At 51.9% G+C, this 25573-nt stretch overlaps 2 protein-coding genes across 5 annotated transcripts in view; both read left to right on the forward strand.

Annotated features, from left to right (window-relative positions):
• Window positions 1–1570, forward strand: part of ADGRG1 (adhesion G protein-coupled receptor G1) — a 38378-nt gene extending 36808 nt beyond the window's left edge. For all 3 annotated transcript variants that reach the window (XM_090259346.1, XM_090259348.1, XM_090259345.1), the window contains exon 14: window positions 175–1570. In XM_090259346.1, the coding sequence (XP_090115472.1) occupies window positions 175–305 (131 nt within the window). In that variant the 3' untranslated portion in view covers window positions 306–1570. The remainder of the gene's footprint in view (window positions 1–174) is intronic.
• Window positions 1571–4647: 3077 nt separating this feature from the next.
• On the forward strand, window positions 4648–24627 carry ADGRG3 (adhesion G protein-coupled receptor G3). 2 transcript variants are annotated; one of them, XM_090260421.1, is made up of 12 exons: window positions 4648–4755; window positions 10680–10842; window positions 14506–14644; window positions 16196–16342; window positions 17113–17247; window positions 17723–17762; window positions 17942–18042; window positions 18198–18310; window positions 19471–19751; window positions 19942–20035; window positions 21353–21636; window positions 23926–24627. In XM_090260421.1, the coding sequence occupies exons 1-12, from the start codon at window positions 4695–4697 to the stop codon at window positions 24033–24035; spliced, it is 1668 nt and encodes a 555-aa protein (XP_090116547.1). In that variant the 5' UTR covers window positions 4648–4694; the 3' UTR covers window positions 24036–24627. The 2 variants fall into 2 exon arrangements, with proteins under 2 accessions (XP_090116547.1, XP_090116548.1); XM_090260422.1 differs by having other exon boundaries at window positions 21434–21636.
• The last annotated feature ends 946 nt before the right edge of the window (window positions 24628–25573 follow it).

The following is a 25573-nucleotide window of genomic DNA, read 5'->3' on the forward strand; positions in this document are numbered from 1 at the left end:
AGTGAGATAGCACACAGCAAATCGCATGGGGCCCGGTGTGTCATAGGTGCCCGCAGGTCCCCTGTGTCAAAGGAGGGCAGGGGGCAGACCTGGGTCACGGTGGCTCCGGGAGGGAGATGTCTGGGGGAGGGGCTGCCGCCAGCCTGCTGAGCCCCGTGTCCTTGCTGCCCACAGGCTTCTTCATCTTCCTCTGGTACTGGTCCATGCGGCTGCAGGCCCAGGGCGGGCCCTCCCCTCTGAAGAGCAGCTCAGACAGCACCAAGCTGCCCATCAGCTCAGGCAGCACCTCGTCCAGCTGCATCTAGGGCACCCAGCACCCGCCCAGTGTGAGGAAGCAGAGATGCAGCCTCTCCTCACCACTGCCTGCGGCCCCTGCAGCTGAGCCTGGCTGTGGGCAGGCAAGCCGGAGACTTAAGAAGGCCGCAGGACCTCAGAGGGTTGGAACTGTTGCCACAGCAGCCGGACTCCCAGGCTGGGCCTTATGAATTGGGCTGTGGACCACTCGGCTCTCGGGTTCAGCTCACACAGGGCTCTGGAGTGGGACCATCTTCTTGGCCATTCTGACCTGGAGCTGAAGGCCAGTCTAAACTTACCTGCCCTGGGCTTAGCCCTTGTGGCTGGGGGCTGGGAGCCTGCAGGCCCCAGAGTCTGATTGTGGAACCTTGGAGACCGGGCAACATCCCTGCTCCTGTGCCCTCACCCAGGACAGAAATGTGCCATAGCTACTCTGTTTCTGGTGACCACCATGAGCGTACTTTGCAACCGCTGTCGTTTTAACCCAAGGGTGGCACTCAGGGCAAAAGGGGTTGGGGCTGAGCTTCAGACCCCTGCAGCAGGAGAGTCCCTCACCGCCCCCCACCCCCTGCCCCCAGCACAACACAGCAGCTGCCCTGCCTCTGAGCCCAGCCCACCCTCTCCCTTCGCCTCTCACAGCATGGGGTCACCAATTCCAATGGTGTATTTTGGGTTATGGTTCCCAAGAGCTGCCTGGTGCCTGCTGTAAACCTTTGTCTACTGCACAGGCCTTTGCTGGCCTGTGAATCAGGTTTAGTATATATGTTCTGGGCTAGGTCCATTTGTTCTCCTGGGCCTCTCTAAGTTTCACCACCCTTGCTCACCACTGCGAAGCCCATACCTCTCAGGGGACCTCAGCTTCTCCCAAAGGCCTCTGGTAGCAAGACCTGTGGAGTGTAGTAGACTAAATTTTTTCCACTCCAGCACTCTGAAGACTGAGACATATCTCCCCTGGTGACGCTGGCCTAGAGCCCATCACAGTTAATTCTGCTGAACACAGATGGCCAGGCCTGGTCACCCCCACTGTGAACTTTCAGTCCAGTATGTGAAGCATGCCCAAGATAAGATCTGGAATGGCAGCCATTGGGTTGGGGGAGCCATTCTTCTGGCCTGGAATCCAGGAAGACTTCCTGCAGGAAGCAGCATTTTATCTGGATCTCAGCCTTAAAGATGGGGAGGATTTTCTTTTCAATTACTAATTCTTTTGTCTTTGATATTAAAAATAAGCTGTAGAAGAGTGTAAAGAAGAAAATAAAAAACAAATGTCATCACTGAACCAATGTAAATATTTTGGAACATTGCCTTCTGAGTTTTCTTCCCTGCTTCTGTGAAGAATCACTAATTAGGAAACATGAATGAGAGAAGAGGACCACGTGTGAAAAAAAGATCTACTGCTGGAAACTATCGGGACAAGGGGAAGGATAAGGGACAACTTGGTATCAGCGTTGGGGAGGCAATGGGGAGTGGTGGGGTCTGTGGTCAGCTGGAAATGTCAAACCCAAAGAGGGAGCAGCTGCTACTCACCTGCAGCTGGTCACTGCCTTGCAAGGACAAGGCCTGTGTAGCCAGACCACCTGCCTTTTATGAGAAATGAGAAATGCAGATTGTGGTGGTGTCAAATGCCTTGATGTTAAAATTTTGGCTAATCTAAAAAATTTTGCTGGCCCAAGAAATCCCATTTGAGGGCCAGATTCAGCTCTTGGCTGGGCATGTGACACGTGACACCAGTTTCTTGACCAGTGTGAGGTGGGTGGGCTGAGAATGAAATGACTGAACTTTTCTCCCATCACAGCCTTTGGTCAAACCCCCCTCCCCGTCCCGTGGCACGGTGGAGGCAGACCAAATGCCCTTCGTTCGCCTTGAGTGATGAGGCCAGTCGTGTGTGATCGTTGCTATTTGTGTCCGTTCTTAAGGGCTGTGGAGGCCCACCAAGGCGCACATCCGAGCCACTGCCCTCCACGGTCTCCTTCCTCGGCTCCTGGCTGCCCCCAGGGAGCACAGGCCGGGAAGGAGGCACGGGTCTCTGGAGTCGGAGGGGATGGGTGCAAAGCCACCTTGGCAGTCAAGGGTAGACTGGCAGTGTCCCCTAATGGGTGTCAATGTGGGATCTTTGGGGACCTGCACCCTTCCTTTCTCCCAACCCCTCCTCCCCTCTTGCCTCTTCTGCTGGCCTCTGCCTCCACCCTCCTCCAGCTCCTGAGGACGGGGGGCGGCCAGCGGGATCAGAGCCAGCTCCCCTCTCACAGACCTGGTCTCGGCCAAGGGGCCTCCTGGAGCCCCCTCATTTGGCTAGAAGTGAGAGGGGTACCTTCCCACATCCTCAGAGGGCAGGAAATGACCCAGCCCCCTCCCCCCCCGAGATAGTACTCCCCTCAAATAGATTCTCTTGAAGAATTCAAAGAACTCTCTTGAACACCTGATTTCTGTTTTCAAGGCCAGCTCAGATAGTGGGGACGGGGACCCGGGTTGCATCTCTTCGTGACAAGCCCCGGATGTGCCACCTGACAGCTCTGGCTCTGCTTGCCTTGTTGGCTCTTTGGCACTTCACTGCTTTGTGGGACTTCAGACAACAGGGCCACTGTTCTCACCAGGACACGACGAAGTTTGTGTCTGGAAATCTCCCTTCGGTGTGGGAACTGGATTGGAGCAGCCAGATGGGGTGACTGCTGGGTGGGCCTGTCCAAAGGATTAGAGGCCTTACCCGTGGAGACAGGAGCCCCCTGGAGCCCTTCAGACAAGCGGGGTGGGAGGTGGCAGAAGGGGAAGCTACAGTTCTGTTTGTGCTGGATTTCAGGGTCCCGGGGCTCTGTAAGCAGCTTCAGGCTAGTCCATGAACCCTAGGAAAAGGGGCCCTCCCTCTGGCCTTCCCTGACCCCCACTTGCCGCGTTCCCTGTCTTCCCAGGTGTGCAGAACACTCTGGGACCCTGGCTCCCTCTGAGGTCCCAGGTGTCAGGACAGCTCAGCAGTAGGTGTTGGGTGGAGGAGGCCGGTGAGCTACTGGCTGGGGAGGAGAGGCAGGTTCGGGGGTTTCCGTCTGTCATTTCAGCCTTCCGTGCAGAGGCCTGGGGCCCCAGGCTGGACTCCTCCCTACTACCCACACCCCATGGATGACCCTGACATGCCCTCCTCAGGCCCAGGCCCAGCAGGGGACTGAGTCCTGTCCAGACGCTGTGTGGGAAGAAGTGGAAATAGAGGCCAGTCAGGGCTGTGCGGGTCCCCATGAGGCCCCCAAAGCAGAGCAGGTCCCGCTCTGGCCCTTTACCTTCTGATCTCAAAGGGGCTGTGGAACGATGCCAAGGGCCCCGGCCTCATCCACAGGCTTCCTTGGGGACATCAGAGCTGGGGCCTGAGTGGCCGGCCCCTCCCTTCCTTCATGCTACACCCCATGCGTGTTTGCTGCCCTGACTTCCCGTCTGGGCCACCACCACCAGCTGGGCCACGATGACAATGATTTCACAAATGATAATCATAGAATGACAGTGATAACAGTGACCATGCAAACTGACTGAGTTGTTCCATAGGCGTGGGTTCCCACGTGCCCCCTGAGAGGCTCAGATTAACAGACAGCTCAGGAAAGTTCAGCCAGCCAGGAAGCGGCCAGGACAAATGTCAGCCCAGGCGTGACCAATCCCCAGAGCTCATGCTCTGATCCCCATCCCCCTCCTATCCTGCCTTTCCTGTTATCCCTTCTGGTGGGCTAGGCCCAGGGCCTCTGGGCTGGCTCCTTCTGTTCTCCCAGGCCCCCAACAGGCATGGGTTTGAGCCTGGCCTTGTTCAGACCATCAGTGTGAGCAAGGGACCATGAATACCATCCATGTCACCATGTCATCCTCATCCCTAAAGCCAGGCTGTGGACCTAGCGTGTGATGGGTTTCCCCCGCGTGTGTAATGGGTCTCCTCAAACTCCAGCCTGGTCCTGGGAGGCGACCCATTGCTGTGTGCTTTACAGAGGAGGAAGCGGGTGCAGAGAGGCCCCCAGCTCGGGAGAGGAAGGTCTGAGCAAGATGTGCCTGACTCCAAAGCCTGCGCTCATCGCCACGCCCTAGCGGTCCACTCCTGCGCACTGTGCAGTGCCCTCTGCGGCCACGGGACCCCAGCGCCATCACACGCTCCCGGGCGGGGCCTGGGAACAGCATCCCTGGGTGGGTGCAGCAGCTCCTGCTGAGTCGGGTTCCCTCCGCAGGGGGTCACAGGACGGGGTGGAACAAGAACACTGCCCAGTTCCTCACACCTTTCACAACCCAACCGATGGCGCCACAGAGCAGGAAGGGTTGCAAAGAGGCCACCGGAAGCTCGGACGCCGCAGCAGATGGTGGGGGCAGCAGGGCTCCGTGGAACCTGGGACCAGGGGACGGCCTCAGCCACAGGCTCCCGCCGGTGTGGGCAAGGCTGGCCCAGGATGGTGACTCCCAGGGTGCTGGAGGTCTGGCTTCTCCCGCTCCTCCTGCTCCTGGTCTCAGGTGAGCAACTGGTCCCTCGTCCCCTCCTGCCAACCCTGGGAGACCCAGTGACAGGGACAAGGATGGCGTAGAGAGTAGGGGTGTCTGGAGTCTCTCCTCCGAGAAGCCCACCCTGAAGGTCTGAGCACCTTCTCTAACCCTGTCCTTGAGTTAGATGCCATCCTGCTAAACTTTGGCCCACGTGGGCCTCTGATCCCCTTCGCTTCCCCCACAGGGGAAGGGAGGGAACGCGGAGAGGGCTCCCCGACAGGCCTGGCTCTGGGACACAGGTGGGCCCCGGACCAGCTCTTCCCCGCTGGCCTCTGAGCTGCTGGGGGAAGGGGCTGGGACGCACCTGAGACTGAGGCCAGGCAGGGTTCCCTCTGCGCCTCACCACCCACACCACTCACCGGCCCCCCTCCCTGTCCCCACAATGACCCCGCAGTCCTCGGTCACCCCACCCAGGAACAAGACTCTTCCGCCCACTTCCCTCTTGGCCTTAACACACGTGTGGGTGTTCTCCAGGGTCAGCTGTCCTCTCTCCCAGGAAAGCTGTCCTCTGGGGCCCACCCACCTGGCCAGCCCTCAGTCCTCATGTGCCTTCTTGCTGCTCCTCGAAGTCTGCAGTGATCCCTCAGGCGGTTGGGGGTTGGGGATGGGGGTGCTCCCTGCGCCCGGTGATCATCTCAGCACCTTGCCAGCTCCTCAGTGAGCGGCCCATGTGCCTGTCCCCCATGCATCTGCTCACATGGTGTCGTGCGGCTTTGGGCACATGGATTAGCCGCTCTGGGTTTCAAAGAATTCTCTTCTTTTCAAATATGGGGAGATTTGATGAAGTGCAAAATTCAGATCCTGGCTCAAAAAAGGTGAAAAATGACAGTGCTGTCCTGGTGGCCGGGGAGAGCCCGGTGCCACGCAGGCCTGCAGGCAATGCTTGATGGATTAATTAACTTAATGACCAAGGGTGGCCGTCCCACAGTCTCACTGGGCACCCTAAGGACCCTGGGCCCTTCACGACAGCTGTAATTCACTGGCTGGGCCTTCAAGGCTGCCCCCAGGGGCCAAGTTCACCCTGCAGCGATGTGGGTGGTCTGTCCGATTCAGGGAAAGCTCCAGCCTTGGAACAGTGTGAGGAGCCTCGGGAGGCTTATATCTAGAGGCAAGACTCCTTCCTTTGTGTATATTTCTGGGTTAGTCGCACGTGTGCCCACTCATGTGTTCCTTCATCCATGAAGCGCGATGGTGCTCTCTGCGCAGGGCAGGCGCTGTGCTGGTGCAGCACGTGGTCCCTGCCCCCAATGAGCTCACAGTCCAGCAGTGACAGGGGCTTCAAGGAGTCCAGGGCATGATGGGGGCCCGTCAGGAGGCAGACTCACTCTAATAAAAGGATGCTTTACAAGTGTAGGAAGGGGTGGGAGAGCCATGAAGGCAGATCCAGGCCAGGGAGGCTATGGGTGTGGGAGAGTAAAGCAGACACTGGTGGAGGACCATGGGGAGGGGCTGTAGGGGACGGAGGAGCGGCAAGTACCACCCTGCCCCCCATACTGCCCTGCCCTCTGACCTCCAGGCCACCACCCATTTGAATCTAGATTAAGATGGTCCCCCAAGGCCAGCCTCTGGGGCAGAGTCGACTAGAGAAGTTAGGGTGGACCCAAAGGGGCAAAGTCGCCCTCTCCGCACGCAGCCTTGCTTCAGGGTCTCCCTGTTTGGGCAAAATGCTTCCAATGTCTTCCAGAAATGATCACAGAAATGGTAGCTGATAATCTCTCTGCACTAGGTGCTTGTCAACAGCTTCACAGACAGGTCTGCACAAAAGTTGATGGCGGGGCAGGAGGGAGGCTCTGTTCTTAATCCCCGGGCCACAGGGCAGGCTTACAGAGAGCAGGATCTCCCCTCAAGTTAACAGTTTCCTTCCCTCCCCTTCCTCCCCCTCCATTTCCTCCCTTTCCCGCCTCTCTTGCCCCTCTTCCTTCTTTCTCTTTTCCTCTCTTTCTTGTCCCCTTTTATTTAAAAGGGAAATGTGGATCATTATCTGTCATGTGCTTTTTCTTCATTAAACAATGTACCCTGAGTTTCTTTATAATCTAACAGAAATTTAAAGTTCCTTTACAAGCTAATTATGGCATTGACACACATAGATCTCTACCTGATCAATATGAAATCCACTCTAAAATGTTATTTTTTAAGTATATTTTATTGATTATGCTGTTACAGTTGTCCTAATTTCCTTTCCCTTTGCTTGCCTCCGCCCAGTACCTCCCTTTCCTCCAGCAACCTCATGCCTCTTAGTTCATGCCCATGGGTCAAGCATATAAGCTCTTTGACTTCACCCTTTCCTATATTATTCTTAACTTCCCCCTGTCTATTTCATACCTACCAATTATGCTTCTTAATCCCTGGACCATTTCCCCATTTCTCCCCCTTACCCCTCCCAGCTGATAACCCTCCAAATGATCCCCATACCTATGATTCTGTTCTTATTCTAGTTGTTTGCTTAGTTTGTTCTTGCTTTTATTTTTTTAGATTCTGTTGTTGATAGTTGGGAGTTTGTTGTCATTTTAATTTTCATAGTGTTGATCTTCTTCTTAAATAAGTCCCTTTAACATTTCACATAATAATAATTTGGTGATGATGAACTTCTTTAGCTTTACCTTGTCTGGAAAGCACTTTATCTGCCCTTCCATTCTAAGTGATAGCCTTGCTGGATGGAGTAGTCGCGGTTGTAGGTTCTTGCTTTTTTATCACTGTGAATACTTCTTGCCAGTCTCTTCTTGCCTGAAAAGTTTCTTTTGAGAAATCAGCGGATAGTCTTATAGGAACCCCTTTATAATTAACTCTCTGCTTTTCTCTTGCTGCTTTTAAGATTCTCACTTTATCTTGAACCTTTGGCATTTTAATTATGATGTGTCTTGGTGTGGTCCTCTTTGGGTCTAGCTTGTTTGGGACTCTCTGTGCTTCCTGGCCTTTATGTCTATTTCTTTCACCAAATTAAGGAAGTTTTCCTTCATTATTTTTTCAAGTAAGGTTTCAATGTTTTGCTCTTCCTCTTCTTCTTTTGGCACCCCTATGATTTGGATGTTAATATATTTAAAGTTGTCCCAGAGGTTCCTAAGCCTCTCCTCATTTTTTTCAATTCTTGTTTCTTCATTCTGTACTGTTGACTGTTTATTTCTTCCTTATGTTCCAATTCATTGATTCGAACCTCGGTTTTCTTCCCTTCACCATTGGTTTTTTGTGGGTTTTCCTTCGTTTCACTTAGCTTAGCCTTCACTTCTCCTCTACAGTTGCCATACTCAAGCATATCTGTTAAGCCTGTGAGCATCTTTATCACCGGTGTTTTGAACTCTTCATCTGTTAGGTTGGCTATCTCCTCATCGCTTAGTTCTCCCACTGGAATCTTGATCCGTTCCCTCTTTTGAATTATATTTCTCTGTCTCTTAAACTTGACAGGTTCCTGTGTTTGCCTCTGTGTCCTAGGTAGAGCTGTTGCACCTGTTACATTGTAAGGAGTGGAACCTTAGGTATTCGTCCTGGGGTGACCCATTTCACCACGTTGTGGCTCTGTGTGGTGGGGAGGGGTCTAAGAGGGACTAATGCCACTTGCTCAGCTCTCACTCCTTTTCCAGTCACTTCTCCCACTTCCTGTTGCTCTGGCCACAGTTCCCAGAACGGGCAGGTCTGCAGGTGTTCTAGAAACGGACTCTGCCGAGAGACTGGCAGTTTCTTCCTCCACCTCAACCCCCACTGGTTTGCACAGTCAGAAGCAATGAGGCTTGATTTTCCCCAAGTGCTGGAACTGTGAGCTGGAACCATGAGCTGCGTGGTCTGGTCTGGGGCTGGCATCACTCCCCAGGTGTCCCTCCTTACTTTTTAAAAATGTGTTACTGCACTTTCCACCAGCCTGCTGCTGCCGCTGCCACCACACCACATACTCTCTGCCCTGGCTTTGCCCCTCCTACCTGTCTGGATAAGTATTCTTTATACCTTTGTTTGTTGGACTTCCATGCAGCTCTATTTTCTGGAACTTCTGGTTATCTCCAGTTTTGAGGTAGTTGTATTTCTTCTTAGCTGTGGAGGGAGAAGCAGCATGCCTACCTATGCCTCCATGTTGGCCAGAAGTCCTAAAATGTTATTTTCTAACTCTACATTTAATGCCCTGCCATTATCTTTACCATGCATTTTAGTTTAGTCTTTAAAATGAAGTAATTTATTTTATTGTAAAAGTAATATCATGTGTGATTTAAGAAAAAATATCAAACACTGGAGAAGAGTATAAAAATGAAAGGCCCATGTCTCCTGGCCACCTCAGCCTGGCGCTGTGCACCCCAAAGGTAGCCCCCCAATAGCCCCCAGTGTGCCAGCAGGAAGGTGAAAAGACACAAACCGTGACAACCCCCTCAACATGGGTAAAGGATTTGACAAAGCTGTTCATGGAAATAGACATACTAGTAGATGCTCAACCGCCTCCTTAAATAAAAATGAAATTGAGTTTCACTCCTCTGACTGGCAAAGATTTGAAAGTCTGGTAAAGTCTAGGATTCTGAGCATGGAGGTTAAAGTCATGCTTGGCCACTTTGGGAGTCAGGGAAAGGTGAACCCCTTTCAGAAGGAAGTTCAATAATACCCAGCAATTTTTAAAAGCACACACTGCTGTATTTTGACAGAGAAACTCCTATGAAAGGAATGGTTTCTATGACAAAGGTGTAAGCAACAGTGTTCGACAACCCTAAAAGGTGAGCAACTACTCTGCATGTTCACCAACAGAGGACCCATTGAGTAAGTGTTTGGACACCCATATGATGGACTAATGGGCAAATATGTAAAGAATGAGGTGGGTCAATCCGTGCTGATGTCAAAAACTCTTCAAGGGATGTTGCAAAGTGATTCCCTGCATGTAAAATTTTTAAATGATTTAATATAAACACATGCACAGGAAGCTTCTGGAAGGTTGTGTCATAACCTGCTACCATTGGTGAACTCTGGAATGTAACTTGGGAGCAGAGGGACTGCTACTTTTCATTCTGTGTCCTTGGGTGCAATCTAATTTTTTTAACTCTGTGTGTAATACTTTTGTTCAGAAATAGATAAATATGTAGACATGCTCATTCATCCAATGTAAATACATAAAGATGCAAATAGTTTTACAAGGAAGTTCTCACCTCCTGGAATAAATACTACTGGCTCTTTGAATACCTACAATGAGCTATATCCTTTATTGTGATGATCTCTAATCCTCCCCCAAACTTGCAAGGAACGTATCATTAGCCTCCTTTGGCTGATGAAAGGATCAAGCCTCAGAGACTGTAAGTAACTTGCCTGAGGTCACACAGCTCATTAGATACCCAAAGCTTCCTTTCTGTCCCCTGTACTAGGTGAAAGGGAGCTGACGGGAAGTCACGAAAGTTGGTCTGTAGTTCTGGAGCCATTTCTAACTAGCTGGTGACCTTGCTCATGTCACTATGTTCCCGGGGGTCTCAGTTTGCTGTATTCTGTACTCACCTCAGAAGGTGGCCATGAGGGTTGTAATGGGACTGTGGGAGAAGGAGGCAAACCAAGACTGATACATCCAAGAGTTATACCATGAAGCCACAGTTGCAAGGACTTTGGAAAGTCTGATGTAGAACAACTGCAAAATAAGCCAGGCAGACTCCTTGGAGGAGATGGTAAATGGTACTACCACTAACATATCAGACCTTTTCTCTGCAGAGCCACATGCCCAAGCCCTTCTTACACACTTTCTCCAAAGCATCCCACTGGTCCTGTAAGATGGAGGGTAGTATCTCCTTTCACCTTGAACCTGAGGCCCAGGGAAGGCATGAATCCAGCTCAAGTGCATACAGTTAGGATGAAGGACGGAGCTGGAATTCCAGCCCACACCGCCACACTCTGTAGCTCTTGCTCTCCCTCCTCACCCAGCCCACTCACACTCTGCATCCCTCTTTTAGGTGAGAACAATGGCACAAGCAAACATGAGCTGCCGAGGAATGTCTGCCTGGGGGAAGTCAATAAGGACCAATACTATCTCTCTGAACTTGAAAGCACTGCCATGTGTTTCACTAAGTGCAGACAGACGGGCAATGAATCCTGTAACCTGGAAAACTTGCAGAGGTAACCAGGCCCTTTGAGCTGGGTTCCTGTGGGGGGGTGGAGGAGGGAGGGAAGGGATGGAGGAGCTATCAGCCCTCATGGCTCCAGAAAGTGCTTCTCCCATCTCACCCTTGCACCTCATTGTTTGATATTCGCATTATGATCCAGTGGATACAGAGGTAAAGCAGCCCTGTCCCTGCCATTGGGGGTTGTGGAGGGATAGACACGGGCCCCAATGATGAGAGCCAAGTTTCACACGTCTTTGCAGTATTGGCAGTCTTTCGGTTATAGCCATCCTGAGGGTGTAAAGTGGGACCTCACTGTGACTTTAATTTGCTTTTCACAAATGACTAACGGTGCTGAGCATCTTTTCATGGGTTTAGTAGCCATTTGTTTTTCTTCTTTGGTGAAATAAATATTCAAGTCTTCCCCTCCTTAAAAAAAAAAAATGCATTGTCTTCTTATTATTGAGTTTTAAGAATTTTGTATATATACAAGTTTTTTAAATCTAATGTGTGATTTGTGAATATTTTCTCCCAGTCTATGTCTGCCTCGTCTTTTTATTTCCCTAAGGATATCTTTTGAAAATCAAAACATTTAATTTTGATGAAGTCCAATTTAAATTTGCGTGTGAATTTGATATCGTACCAAAAAAATTCCATCTAGCCCAAGATTACAAAGATTTTGTCCTCATTTTTCTTCTACAATTAAATGGTTTTAGCTCTTATAATTAGCTTATGTATTTGGAGTTTATTTTTTGTGCACAGTGTGAGAAGAATGCCTAACTTTATATTGTTATTACTCCTATTTTTGCATCTGGATATCTAAGTGTTTGGGCTCCAAGTGCTTTCACACTGCTTGTTGGAAAGATTGTGCTCTCCCCATTGAATTGCCTTTGGGAGGGCATCACATTGAAGAGCCAAGTGGAAGCTCCTGGAATGTCTTCTCCCAAGACAGAAAACCAGAGGCAAAACTACTTTCCTGTGGAGATTAATGCCACCTTGAAAGACCTGAAAGACAAAGAAGAGGTGAGACCCATCCCAGCTCCATGTAACTCATCAGAAGTCAGGTGGCTCCCGGGGAAAGGCTGTGCACCATCATGAACTTCATCGCACGGAAGGTCTGATCACAGCTGCAGTCCCAGACGAATACGTTTCCTTCGATAAACCAACACATCCCCTGGCAACTGGTACGCAGCTATTGCCTGGCTAATTCTCCACACCGGTTTTCAAGGACTACCAGAGCAGTTTGTTTTTACTTGGCAGATCCAACAGCATTCTGCCACAGTATTTTTTGGGGGGACTGTATCAATCCTCCTGATTGCTGCCATAATACAGTCCACAGAGACCTTATTAATCTTGACATTCTACAAAGCATCACTAGTCCACTATATCGACAGCATTATGCTGATTACATTTAATGGGCAGAGCATGACAAGTACTTAAGCTGCCTCAGGAAGCCATATGTGAACTAGAGGATGGGAGAGAAACCCCACAAGAATTCAGGGGCCCATCACTGCCTTGAACTTTCTGGGCATTCAGATGTCTTAAGAATGCTGAGATATGCCCTCCAAGGTAAAAGGCAAGTTGTTAAATGTCACACCACTTACCATGAAAAAACAAACAAACAAACAAAAAAAACAGGCCCAATGTGGAATGGTATGTATTAGACAAAAGAAATCCAAGAAGCTATATTAATATCAGACAAGGAAGATGGTGCTTAAATGGGTATCCATGTTGTAATTAAAAATTTGTTGGTATATCTATGGTTTAGACTTTTAAAATGTTACATTTCATAACGAAAATAATATTTTTAAAGTGCTCTGAAAACCAAACGAGAAACTCTTTTCTTGTGAAAGTAAATTGGGCTGTTTTGAGGCAAAAAAAAAAAAAATTTATGTGCATGAGATAAAAAAAATATATATATATATATTTATATATAGTGAAAGGTATACAATGAAATACAATTCACTATTTTATTTGTTAACAACAACAATCACAGTACTTAAAGGTAAATAAGAGCTAGATACAATTGATGTAGCTCAATCAATGGATTTGAGCAAACCCACCCCACTGTTACTGGCTTGATGGTGTTCTAATCGCCTGCTGCATCCAAGCACATTTGCACATATTTGCACGGCTTACTCTCTATATCGTGCAATAATTTTGCTGTGGTTTCTTTGGGGGGTCTTCCCCTTGGTAACTGAGTGTTCAAAAATGTCAAATAGAAGACTCCTTTTGTCTTCCCGGCACCCTCCATAACTACTCCTCCCCGACAGCCTTGATCTGGCTGTATCCACCCCCCCCTCCCCCCGCCATTGCTATCTCAGCCCTAACTCAGGCAGCAGATCTTAGGGCCCCAAGTTCAGGAAGAGAAACCCTGGCATGCAGTTAGGTTTCAGTACCACGGAGAGCACCAAGGACTTGCCTCACCCTGCTATTTTAGCTGACGCGAGAGAGCTGCGGTAGAAAAAAATGCCAATTAACTTTAACTTCTGCGTTCTGTGTGGTTCTCACAACAGCTCGGTTCCCATAAGACAGTTCCCATAGAGCTCAGTCTCCAGAGACTGAATTCCCAGTATGCAGTTAACACTCAATAAACGTGATGATATGCTCACACACCCCACACAGTGATCATCCCACAGATTAAAATACTCAGAGGAGTTTCTCCAAAGATATACAAAGACAAATGAGCACATAAGAAGATGCGCAACATCATTGCACATTAAGGAAATGCAAATTAAAACCGCAACGAGATATACCGCTTTACACCCACTAGGACGACTACAATTAAAAAACAAAAATGAAAAAAATAACTGTTGGCAAGTATATGAAGAAATTGAAACAGACATTGTTGGCAGGAATGTAAAATGGTATCGGTGCTGTGAATAACAGCTTGACAGTTCCTCAAAAATTTAGACATAGAATTACCATATGACCCAGCAATTTCACTCCTGGGTGTATACCCGGAAGAACTGAACACAAGTCTTCAAACAAAAGCTTGTATGTGAATGTTTATAGCAGCCCCATTCACCAGAGCCCAAACATGGAATCAACCCAAATGGCCATCAATGGACAAATGGGTAAACAAAATGTGACGGAGCCATACAATGGAATAGTATCCATCCACAAAAAGGAATGAAATACTTATACATGCCACAACATCGATGAACTCCAAAAACATCATGCTAAGTAAAAGAAGTCAGACACAAAAAACCAGCTCTCATACAATTTCGTTTATATGAAATATCCGGAACAAGCAAATTTATAGAAACAGAAAGCAGATTAGTGGTTGCCAGGGGCTAGGGCAGGAGGGGAGTGATTGCTCAATGGGTACATGGTTTCCTTTTGGGGTGATGAAATGTACCCTTCAAAGTGGTCACAATGATCCACTGTATGTTATATGGATTTTATCATGAAAAGACAAACAAGGAACTACTCAGAGGAACTGCTGGCTGGAACCCCTTGGGACAAGCTTGGATTGGCCCCGTGATGCCCCTTTTCTTCTTGGTGATCTCATGGTCTTTCCTTTGATAGTCTGGGTCACCCCTCCTATCCCCAGAGCCTGATGATTGTTGCCCATGGTCCCTTTCTGCCGGTCATCCAGGCTGGGGCCCAGGTGAGGGACAACTCGGCTTGCAAAGCCCTACATTGCTCCTGATCCCTGACCCCTGGCCCCTTGCAGATACTGGCTGAACTACGAGACCCATCTGGTGGAGGACAGTCTGGTGACAGCAGTGAATTTGTCTTTTCTGAAGGCTTTGGTCAAGAACGTCAGGACTGACATCTCGGAAGACCTGTACTTCTCTCTGACCCCCTCTCAGGTGAAGAGCTCCCCGACATGCCCCACTCTGGCCTGTATTCCTCCGGCACGGTTTTCAGAATTCTCAGGGAGTTGTGGTCTGTGCTTGGTGCTCCTCAAAACGTATCCCTCCCCCACCTCAGGAGAACAGAAATCCCTGGAGTCCTTGTCTGCAAAATGAGGTTCACGGCTCCTTCAAAGCCTGCCGTGGCCGTGAGCTCTTCCACATTTGAAACAAGTGAAGCCACACTTAGTGGTCCTGCAAAGGGCCGAACGGGCAGTCTCCAGATTTCCATTCATCTGGATTCAAATCCCAGCTCTGCCCCTTACTGGCTCTTGTGATCTTGGGAAAATTACTTAACTTTTCTTAGACTCAGTGTGTCACCTGTAAAGTGATGGTAGTGTTGCCCAATTTCAAGATTCTCAGAGGGGCAAGTGAGATAATTCACAGGGAATGCTGGGCCCGGCGAGGGCGCCGCCTCCTTAGGGATGGAGCCGAGGATGGAAGCGCAGCAGCAGGAGAGAGGGACTTTTGGGTCTGTCTGGAGAAGGGGCCCTGGACGACGGATAGGGCCTTTCTCATTGCTTTGTTCTGTCTTCCAGTCAGCTGGGCCCTCTGCGTGGGGTGTGCGCTGGCTCCAGAAATCACATGTCCTTGTGGCAAGGGTCCAACCAGGAAGGAGAAAGCTAGAGCCCTCAGCTCCAACTCTTAGTTCCCCTGTTCCTCTGCCCATGGGATGCTTGTGAGGCAGGACCAGGAGGGGTGAGGCAGGACCAGGTGGGGTCAGGCAGGATCAGGAGGGGTCAGGCAGGACCAGGAGGGGTGAGGCAGGACCAGGTGGGGTCAGGCAGGATCAGGAGGGGTGAGGCAGGACCAGGAGGGGTGAGGCAGGACCAGGAGGGGTCAGGCAACACCAGGTGGGGTCAGGCAGGACCAGGAGGGGTCAGGCAGGACAGGTGGGGTCAGGCAGGACCAGGAGGGGTCAGGCAGGACCAGGAGGGGTCAGGAAGGACCAGGAGGGGTCATCTCCAGGGGAACAGTGAGGTCAGAGAATGAACAAGACGTGCTTTGCATTTACCAGTGAAAGTCACTTTAACACTTCGAGCATTCTTAGCTTTGGTCTTATTCTTTCCACTTAGTCCTGAGTCAGAAGTCAGACACTATCACCATAATGCTGTATGGAGCCACGGGGGTTGTGGGGGCCCTGGCCACAAGTGCACCACAGCTGGCCCTCCAAAACACCTGCGAACTGAACTCGGCCAGGTGTCATTGCTTCACAGCCCCTTTCAGCCTCCCATGTGGCCACGCAGGCCCCCGGTTACCCCCATTCTCCATCCTGGGGAAACGGAGGCTCCGGGAGCACCATGACTCGTCTAGGAGCTTGGAGCCTGGACAGAGCAGAGCTTGGGCTATGCCTCCAGGTGTCCTTCCTTCCAGAGCTGAGGTCCTCGGGTGCTGCCCCTCCACCTGGTGTGCCTCAGTTTCCCTTCCCCCACACAGGGGAGTGGCAGGGCCTGTGTTGGGGGCTGGAACCCTTGGGTAAAGAAGGAGCCATGGGGTCTGTGGTTACAGGTTCCAGAGCAGGTGACAGAGGACAAGCACAAGTTCCCTGACAGAGTCCGTCTGCCCAGGAGCCTGTTTGCGTCCCTGCAGGGCAACAGGTCGCAGGTCCGCTTAGCTGTATCTGTCCTGGACATCGGGCCGGGGGACCTCTTCAAGGTGAGGAGAAGCTGGATGGAGGCTCAGGGCACCCTGAGGTTCACCAGGCCATGCCTGAACTTGCCCTCTGTGGACCCCAATGGGGATGGAAGAGGGGGTGCCTCTCTGGAGATGTTTCCTATGGTCACCCCAGACCCCAGTCTCTAGAGCCTGTGGAGTTCAGACTTAGACTGGTCCCACATACTCTGATGTTTAGACCCCACACACCTGTGCCCTTGGACTTGTATGTGTATCCCAAGTGTGCCCATGTCCCCCGTGGGTCCCTGTGCATGCACAAACATGCATATGTTTTCCTATTCCTCGTGCATACATAAGCCATATGAGCAAGTGTATCCATGCCCTTGCAAATGTGTCCCGTGTGTGTTCCCAGAGACATGCATCTGTTCACATGCAGACATACATACACCTAAGTGCTGCTGTGGGCAGGTGTCCCCCCACCCCCATAGACACCCACTGCCCTCATTTCTGGGCTGCTTTTTCTTCGGGCCCTGTGCCCTCTAGTTAAGAGGGCAGAGGAGGCTGACGGAGAGCTGTCAGGTGCATGGCTTTGTGACCAGTTTGCCTGGAGTGTAGTGTCTGCTCTGGCCCAGACTGAGCAAGAAACTAGAGGGAGCAACAGGCAGGATGACCTCTTGGTCCCCTGGTCCCCTGGTCTCAGGCTTTGCCCTCCAGGCAAGGACCCCGGGTCCTGGAGGCTCCCAGGAACCCCCGCCACGGTTGAGTTGGGTCAGCCCCTTCTGCAGCTTGACCTCCCCCTTTTCCCTCCACAGGGCCCCAGACTCATCCTGGAGAATGATAGAAGTGTGCTGAACAATCGCCTGGTGGGCTTGAGTTTGGGCAACATGAGTGTCACTGGGCTGGCAGAGCCTTTGGAGATCATCTTCTCCCACCAGCGCCAGCCTCCTGTGAGTCCCCCATCCAGGCCTGGCAGTTACTCAGGGGCAGACAGGAGGGTGGGCACCCCTGGGCACATGGACAGACATTCACAGGGCTCTGCAGAGTCCACCCTCCTCGTCCACCCTGAAGAAGCCGTTAGGGCTGTACACTCAATTGTGCCCAGGGACGCAGGCCCATCCTGTGCCCATATGCCCCCTGGACCCCACCCACGCACATGCCCACAGCATTACACATCACCCACAGACAGGCATCCTTCCCACCACTGCCCGTCACCATACCTGTGCTCCTCATGTGCTGGTCCGGGGGCCATCAGATGGTGCTGCTGATGTCACTAGGTGACCACGGCGGAGCCTTGCTTTCCACCTAATGCACACGCGTGCTGTGTCAAGGGAGCAGGCTGTCCTCCTGCCTCCCATCCCGTGCGCTTCTCTCCCCTCTCCCAACCTCCCCATCTGTCCCCTGACTCCCGATCTCTGGTTTCAGAACATGACCCTCACCTGTGCATTCTGGGACGTGGCCAAAGGTAGGACCAGAGGACCTTCTCTGGGTAGGACAGGTTGGGAGGTATAGGCTCCCTTAAGGGTGGAAGTCTCTACCAAAAGGACCCCTCCCCTCTCTTTGTCCCCCTCCCTTCCTCCCTGGTCTGTTCTCTTCCTTTTCTCCTCCATCCTGTCCCTTATAATCACCTCCCTCTCTCTCCAGGGTCAGTAGGAGACTGGTCTTCCAAGGGCTGCTCCACAGAGCTTAGAGCGGAGGAGACTGTCTGTCACTGTGACCACCTGACCTTCTTTGCCCTGCTGCTGGTAAAGCCCACCCACCCTGATCCCAGCACCCCTGGAGGTGCCCAGACTCCTGTCCCAGGGAGGGCAATTCCTGGCTGGGGCCAGGGCCTTTGCGGGTAGGTGGGCCTGGCCTCCAACTGACGGGGTCCTGTCTGGGGCCGGGGGGTTGCCCACAGAAGCCGATCTTGGACCACGCCACCGTGCAGGCCCTCACAAGAATTTCCCAAGCTGGCTGTGGGGCCTCCATGATTTTCCTGGCCTTCACCATCATCCTCTACACTGCCCTGAGGTGGGTGACCCGTCCCTGCTCCCTCCTGCCCTCCAAGGAAGCAGCGGTGCTGGGTCTAAGGCACCTGAGTTGTGCAAAATTATAATGATATCCTCTTCAAACCTGAGTTTCCTCATCCAGAAAACAGGGTTGGAGGTTGAAACACTTTGGGGCCATTTCAGTTATAAGCGGCAGAAACGCGACTCAAATTGGCGTAAGCATAATAAGGAATATGTGGGTCGCGTAACTGAAAAACCCAAGGTGCGACTGGAGCCACAACTCTGTCCCCAGGACTTGGGGAGCCTCTGCTGCTCGTAACTTTGCTCTCTCTTTCATCAGTCATGCCAGGCAGTCTCTCTACACCCAGTGGCCCCGGGGAGTCCCAGGCTTGCATCACAGTGTCTTAGCTGCCTATACAGTTAATAGCCAACACTGAGTCCAGAATTGAAGCCTTTAACATTTTTTTATTCAAATAATTGTAGACTAACAGGAAGTGGTGAAAATAGTACACAGAGTCCCGTGCTTTCTTTATATAACTCCAGCACAGTATCGCAGGCAGGAAATTGACCCTGGTAGTGCCTCTACCTAGAATACAGACCTCATTGAGTTTTTACCATTTTTTACATGTGTGTATGTGTGTTCTGTGCAGTTTTATCCCATGTATACCAGAGTTGAGGTTTCCTGATCTAACCTGAACTGTGTGAGTCCATGACTGCACAGGTCACTGGGTCAAGGGACAGACTACACTGATTGGCCGGGCCAGGCCACGTGCCTGCTCTTGGGTCGGAGCTGACAAAGGGCCTGCTCCAGTGGCAAGGGGAAAGCAAACAGTTTGTGATAAGGGGTATTCAGAGACAGCCTCCCCAGAAGGAACTGCCCAAGGAGAGATCTGAAAACAGAGAGGGGAAAACCATTGAGAGCGGAGGGAAGAGCAAGGGCAAAGCCTGGGAGGGGTGGAAAAGCAGGGTGCAGCCGGGGAATGGCAAGTTATACAGTTCGGCTAAAGCACCAAGTTGAGGGATGAGGCCAGCTGGATCTGAGGGGTCCCTGGGGGGCTCCTGGGCCCAGACCTGAGGGCACTCACACTTGGCCTGTGGCAGGGGTGGAACTCAGGAGGTGGATGGAGAAGCCCCGTGATGCTCTAGCCTCTTGCAGCCTCTCATTGGCCCTTCTCCCTCCAGGTTCTCCTGGAAGAGGTTCGAGTCAGAAGATGCTCCCAAGATCCACGTGACCCTGAGCATCAGCTTGTTCCTCCTGAATCTAACCTTCTTCATCAATTTGGGGCATGGCCCAAAGGAGTCCCGTGCTGCCTGCTGGGCCCGGGGAGCTGTCTTCCACTACTTCCTGCTCTGTGTCTTCACCTGGATGGGCCTGGAAGCCTTCCACCTCTACCTGCTCGTTATTAGGGTCTTTAACATCTACTTCGGGCACTACTTCCGGAAGTTGAGCCTGGTGGGCTGGGGTAGGTATTGCCTGGATGAGCAGAGTGGATGGCTGGTCTTGAAGTGGCAGGGAGGGAGCATCTTACGGGAGAGAGGCAGCTCCGTCTCTCTGACAGGCTCCAGGTTTGCAGGGTGGGCAGCTGGAGGGGGTTTCAGAGGAGGACATGTCACAGGAATCCCAGCAATGCCATGCCTTCTCCCCCAACCCAGGTCTGCCAGCCCTAATGGTCATCGGCACGGGCATTGCCAACAGCTATGGCCTCTACACCATCAAAGACCAGAAAGGCAGGACCACACTGGAGCTGTGAGTGGTGGCTATGGGAGCAGGAATGACATCAGGTCCCTCCTCGAGAGAGGTGGGGAGAGGCGGGAGCCCTGGGAGGGAGAGACTGAGTAAGTCAAGGCAAAGGATCCTCAGATCCAGCTAGTTCATAACCTGCAGGAATAAACTGAGGCCTGAGGGGTCCTGAGGAGGAGGACAGGGAACCAGACCAGGAGGCAGGATGCCTTGCTCTAGCCTGGCCCACCACCAGCCCATGTTGCATTTTGGAACAAACTTTTATTTTTATTTTTTTAAAGATTTTATTTATTTATTTTTAGAGAGAGGGGAAGGGAGGGAGAAAGAGAGGGAGAGAAACGTCGATGTGTGAGAAATACATTAATTGGTTGCCTCTCACACACCCCCAACTGGGGACCTGGCCCACAATCCAGGCATGTGCTCTGACTGGGAATTGAACCGGCGACCTTTCGGTTTTCAGGCTGGCACTCAATCCACTGAGCAACACCAGCCAGGGCTGGGACAAATTTTTAAAAGTGCCCCCATCTGTGCTGAGCATTCAGATGGCTTTCTGCCCCAACCTACCCCTTCAGCCAGGCACCCTTGTCCAGGGCACAAGCTGCCCAGCCACTCCCAGCAGCCCTGGTCCTATCCAGGCTCTGCCTCTGAGTTGTTATGTGACTTTGGGCAGGGCCGTCCTCTCCCTGGGCATCAGTCTCCTCATCTGTACAATGGGGGGATGGTGGAGTGAGGTGGGCTGAGAGACATGCTCCTTTGCACCTCTCACCCCTGCAGTGCAGGGGACTGGGGGCAGAGCTGAGCCCCTCCTCCCTAGGGTGTCTGTCCTGGACCCATGGCTTTGTGCTAAGAGGGGCTGGTGGGGCCTCAGTCCTGTCCCCTGGGCCTCAAATGCAGGGGTCACAGGGTTCCAGCAGGTGGTAACGTAAGTGCATGTGGTGGCATGGGTGGAGACTGCAGTAGGCTGGCAGTCACGTGACCATCTAATGGGCAGCTGCCAGGCATATAGTTTTTTAAGAGAAGCAGAAAAATGCTTATGTCAAACCTACTTTTTCAAGGATGGTCATTTATTCGGTCTTTTTACAACATAATGTGGAGCAAACAAAACATGTCTTTGGGGCCATACTGACCCTTTTGCACCCACTGGTCTAAAGAGACAGCAGACTGGAGCCTTTTGAGAGCCCATCCCCAGAAGAGCGGGGGGCTGATGGGTGGCGAGGGGGAAAGGCATCTTCCTGGTCTTTGAAGGGCGGCCAGGGAGACTGCCCAGGGCTTGCTGGTCAGGGGGTACCTGGCCCAGTCCCAATGGCCACCCACCTCCGCCAGGTGCTGGTTCAATGAGAAAACTTCTCTCTCTGCCCTCTACGTCACCGTCCATGGCTACTTCCTCGTCACCTACCTTTTCAGCGCCGTGGTCCTAGGCCTGGTGGCCTGGAAGATCTTCACTCTGCCAAGCGCCACGGCAGGCCAGGAGAAGCGGCAGAACTGGAAGCGAGTGTTCACCTTGCTGGGCCTCTCGAGCCTGGTGGGCATGACGTGGGGGCTGGCCATCCTCACGCCCCTGGGCCTGTCCACCATCTACATCTTTGCACTGTTCAACTCCTTGCAAGGTGAGGCTCCTGGGCCAGGGAGGTGGCCGGCTGCCTTGTCCACACCGGGGGCTGCTGGGAGGTGGGGAGGGAGTGCTTTGCAAGAAACAGGATTCCACCCAGGCCAGCTCAAATTAGGGGCACCAATTTTAAATATCCAAGGCTGTCCCAAGAACCTCCGGGCAGGAAGGCTGGCGGGCCTCATGGAAGCTGGTGCCAGGCTCAGGAAAAACCACCCAAACCAAAGCAGATCTTTCTCCATCTTTTTTCTCTGGAGCCACGTGTGGCCTCTTGCCTTCTCTCTGTGGAAATTACTCCATCCTTCTCTCTCCGCTGGCCCATTTCCACTCATGGTCCCCCAATGGCTGCCAGATATGGTCACCTCAACCCTATATGACATTCCAGGTCTAGTGACTATGGTCTGATTCTGTGTCTTTCATGTTCTTAAGAGAGTCAAGGATCTGATTGGGCCATCTTAGTTGGGTGTCCATCTCTGGTCCAATCAGCTGTGACCAGGAGGCCAGGGTCACATGATGTGATGACCACATGACATGGACAAAGTCTCTACGGAGCTGCGGAGGCAGGAAGGAAGTGATTAGGGGAGGAAATAATTGATAGATCTGCTTCCTGCCCCCACAGGGTCCTTCTTCTGATATCCCAACAAAGGGGAAGGTGCCCAGGCTATAGATCAAGGTTTCCCTGCGTGTACCTGTCCTCTTTGGTCCGCATGTCCCCATTTCATGTGCTGAGCTTAAAGAAGTTTCGCAGCCTGCCTGTGAGAGAAACACCCCCTCCCCAAGCTGTGGTCTAGTCTCATCCCGTCCCGGGAACCCCCATGTCCTGGATTCAGCAGGTGCTAGCCCACAAAAACAAGCCTGGCTCCCAGCGCCTCATGACACGGCATGGCATCATGGCTGGGAGCACTGGGGACAGCCAGACCTGGATTCAAATCCAGGTGCTACTCGTGACCTCAGCAAGTCACTTGGCTACTCTGTATAGTCATCTGTAGAGTCGGATAACCCCACACTTACCTCAAGAGATTTCCTGATGAACAGCTACATATATAAGGGACATGGGGAATGTAGGAGGTGTTCAATATGTGGGAGCTATGTTAATAACAACAGAAGTCATTATTAAGCTGTCAGAAATGATCCCCAGATGAAGAAACATGAGTTTGCCTCTGGAGACTCCCAGAGGTTCAAGGTTGGAGAGAGATGCACCTTGAAACTGTCATTTATATCGTTATTCTTTCAGAGGCTGCCCTTATTCTTTAAGCCTGAACACTTCGCTTTCGTGAGCTGTCTCACCTGAGTATGAGTTTACCTGCGGCTTCTTCCTTCCTCCCAAACAGTCCTCAGGGCATTGGAACTGCCCTTGAACTCTCCTCGATAATTTTATGGTCTCGAGTTTTTGTTGTAAATGCCTCTTAAACACACGCAAAGCTTTCGTTTTTCTATCAGGCAGTACTTTAGTTGTTATAGCTCACACCTTTTTTTCTTGCTGAAGCGCATCCTGTGATACTTCTTTATAAAGGGGCAGTGGGAGGCACCCTCTGTGGTGGTGGTGGTTCTGAAAATTCCTTTACTTTGCTCTTTCCTTTCTGTGATAGATGTTTGTATACATTAGCCCTCTCTTATCTGCAGGGGATACATGCCAAAGCCCCCAGTGGAGTCCTAAGACTATGGATAATATGAACCCTATTTATATATGAACCCCATATATACAGATAGATAGATAGATAGATATAGATATATACTCTATGTTTTCTCCTATACATACATACCTATAATAAAGGTTAATTTATAAATTAGGCTTAGTAAGAGATTAGCAACAATAACTAAGTAATAAAACAATGATAATGATGTACAGTAAGAAAAGTTATGTGAATATTCCTTCTCTCCCAACATATCTTGTCCTGCACTCACCCCCTTGGGCTGGGGTGAGATGGCACGCGCCTATGGGATGAGCTGAGCTGAGGTGGGTGACGTAGGCATTGTGACGTAGCTTCAGGCTGCTACTGACCTGCTGCCACACGGCAGAAGGGCCGTCTGCTCCGGGTAATCCTGGATCAGGGAACCACGAGGACCGGACCGCAGGTGAAACTGGGAATTAGGGGCTGCTGTATATGTTTTTTCAAAATCTCCAAGATTCTCATTTGATTCCTTTTCAGGAGTAGCTTCCATTTTTGCCTGATTTTCCCACAAGTTTTTGAACGTTTACATTGGGGCTATTTCTCTGCTGGGCAGCCACCCGCCAGACCACCCAGCTGCCTGTCGGCCCCCAGGCTCACCACTGCCTCTCTCCCTACAGGTGTCTTCATCTTCTGCTGGCTCATTGTGCTCTACTTCCCTGGCCAGAGCACCGTGTCCTCTTCTGGCTCTGCCCCAGCTGGACAGACCCATTCCGTGTCACATGAATAGGGGGCCGGCGCTGCACTCTGGACTCAGCTCTGACCCACGTTGTGACTTTGGACAGCTCCCTGCCTCCCTCTGGGCCTCAGTTTCCATGTCTGTACAATGTGGCCGGGGAGAGGGCGGAGGGGAATGGATGGGGACCAGGGAGGACCATGTGACCTCAAAGGTCCCATCCAGATTCATCTCTGGTCTGAGAGTCCCCAAACCCAGGACTGCAGGGGTCCAAAGTTCCTAAAATCCTGGGACCCCTGCCAGCACAGAGCAACACCCTAACCCCTTCCGCTATGTTCCCCCCCTACACACCCCCACCTTCATAGCAAAGCAGCCTATCTCTGCCACCGCCCACCTTCTGGTCTCAGTTAGGGCTGGAGCCCAAATAGGGGCGTCTGTTGTGGGCTCAACCCATCATGGGAGCCCCAGCCTCTCACTTCCTCCCTCTTGTCACTGCCTTGTCACCCTCTGGCTGTCTGTAGTGAGAATCATCCCCTCAGGCACTGGGGTGGTTGTGAACTGGAGGTTTGTTTTGGAGGGTTGGGCCTCCCCGCTTTGTTTGGGGGGGTTGATCTTCCCAGCTTGCCTGCCCCTGGGTTTAGCCAGTCCCCCCAACCCCCACAGTCTATTTTCACAGAAGAGCCCCTACCATGTAGGGGGCTGCCAGCCCTCCAGGTGTCCAGGACACTGAATTTCAGAGAATGCCACTTAGTGGGAGGGATACCTCAAGCAGGGCCTCCCTGTTCCCATTTGCACTGCCACATGGGTGGCTTGACCGCTGATCTGTTGTCCCAGTGGGCTGGGGGTCCAGGGCTCTGTGTACCTGTGGGCTGAGGGGCCCGGCAGGGGAGGGGCTGGGCTGAGCAGAGAGAGGGACACTTCTCCCCTGGGATCTGAGCGCCTACAGAGCAGGCACTGTGGCGGCCTCACTCACCCATCCAGCCCGGCCCTGGTGCGTTCAGGGCCCTGAATAAATACTTGCTGGCCTAACGGGTGGATGTGCAAGTTTGGCACCAGTTGGACAGGGCCCTGAGCCAGGGGAGAGTCACAGGCCAGGCGCCACTTCCAGCAGCTGGCACTCTGCTATGTTACAACAGAGAGAGAGAGAGATCGAGAGAGGGAGAATGAACAGACAGGCTAACACAGAGAGAGAGGAACAGATGCAGAAAGATAGCACTCCGCACCCCCCAAGCCTGCCCCAACCAGGAGGGCAGAGCATGGATCGGTTCCCCCCTGCCAAGCCCCCGCCCCTACCCCCGCATTCATGTTCCCAATCTAGCCTTCATTTACTAACTATCGGGGAGATCTCACCCCCGCCCCCGCCCCAGTGGGCTTTGGAGACCATCAAGCACTTTCTACAGATGACAAGTTATTATTATTAGACCTTCCCCACGGCCCCACTGCCAGCCACCATTGCTCCCCTGACATGGATGAGACCAGCAAGAGGATGAGAGACAGGAAGGCGGGGCCCTGCTTTTAAGCAAGTCACTGTGTTCCTGGAAGGGAAAACCCTAGAGTGTGGACATGACATCCGTTGAGCCACATCACTGGTT

This window comes from Furipterus horrens, unplaced genomic scaffold (genome assembly GCF_987537825.1).
Source record: "Furipterus horrens unplaced genomic scaffold, mFurHor1.1.pri manual_scaffold_13, whole genome shotgun sequence".
Classification (NCBI taxonomy): domain Eukaryota; kingdom Metazoa; phylum Chordata; class Mammalia; order Chiroptera; family Furipteridae; genus Furipterus; species Furipterus horrens.

What these genes read in the sequence shown, in the direction of transcription:
- ADGRG3 (XM_090260421.1), top strand. Translation starts at nt 4,695, where the DNA reads ATGGTGACTCCCAGGGTGCTGGAGGTCTGGCTTCTCCCGCTCCTCCTG. An exon ending in ATTCTGGGACGTGGCCAAAG is followed by an intron (nt 17,763 to 17,941) that starts GTAGGACCAGAG and finishes CTCTCTCTCCAG; the next exon opens with GGTCAGTAGGAGACTGGTCT. An exon ending in ATCCTCTACACTGCCCTGAG is followed by an intron (nt 18,311 to 19,470) that starts GTGGGTGACCCG and finishes TTCTCCCTCCAG; the next exon opens with GTTCTCCTGGAAGAGGTTCG.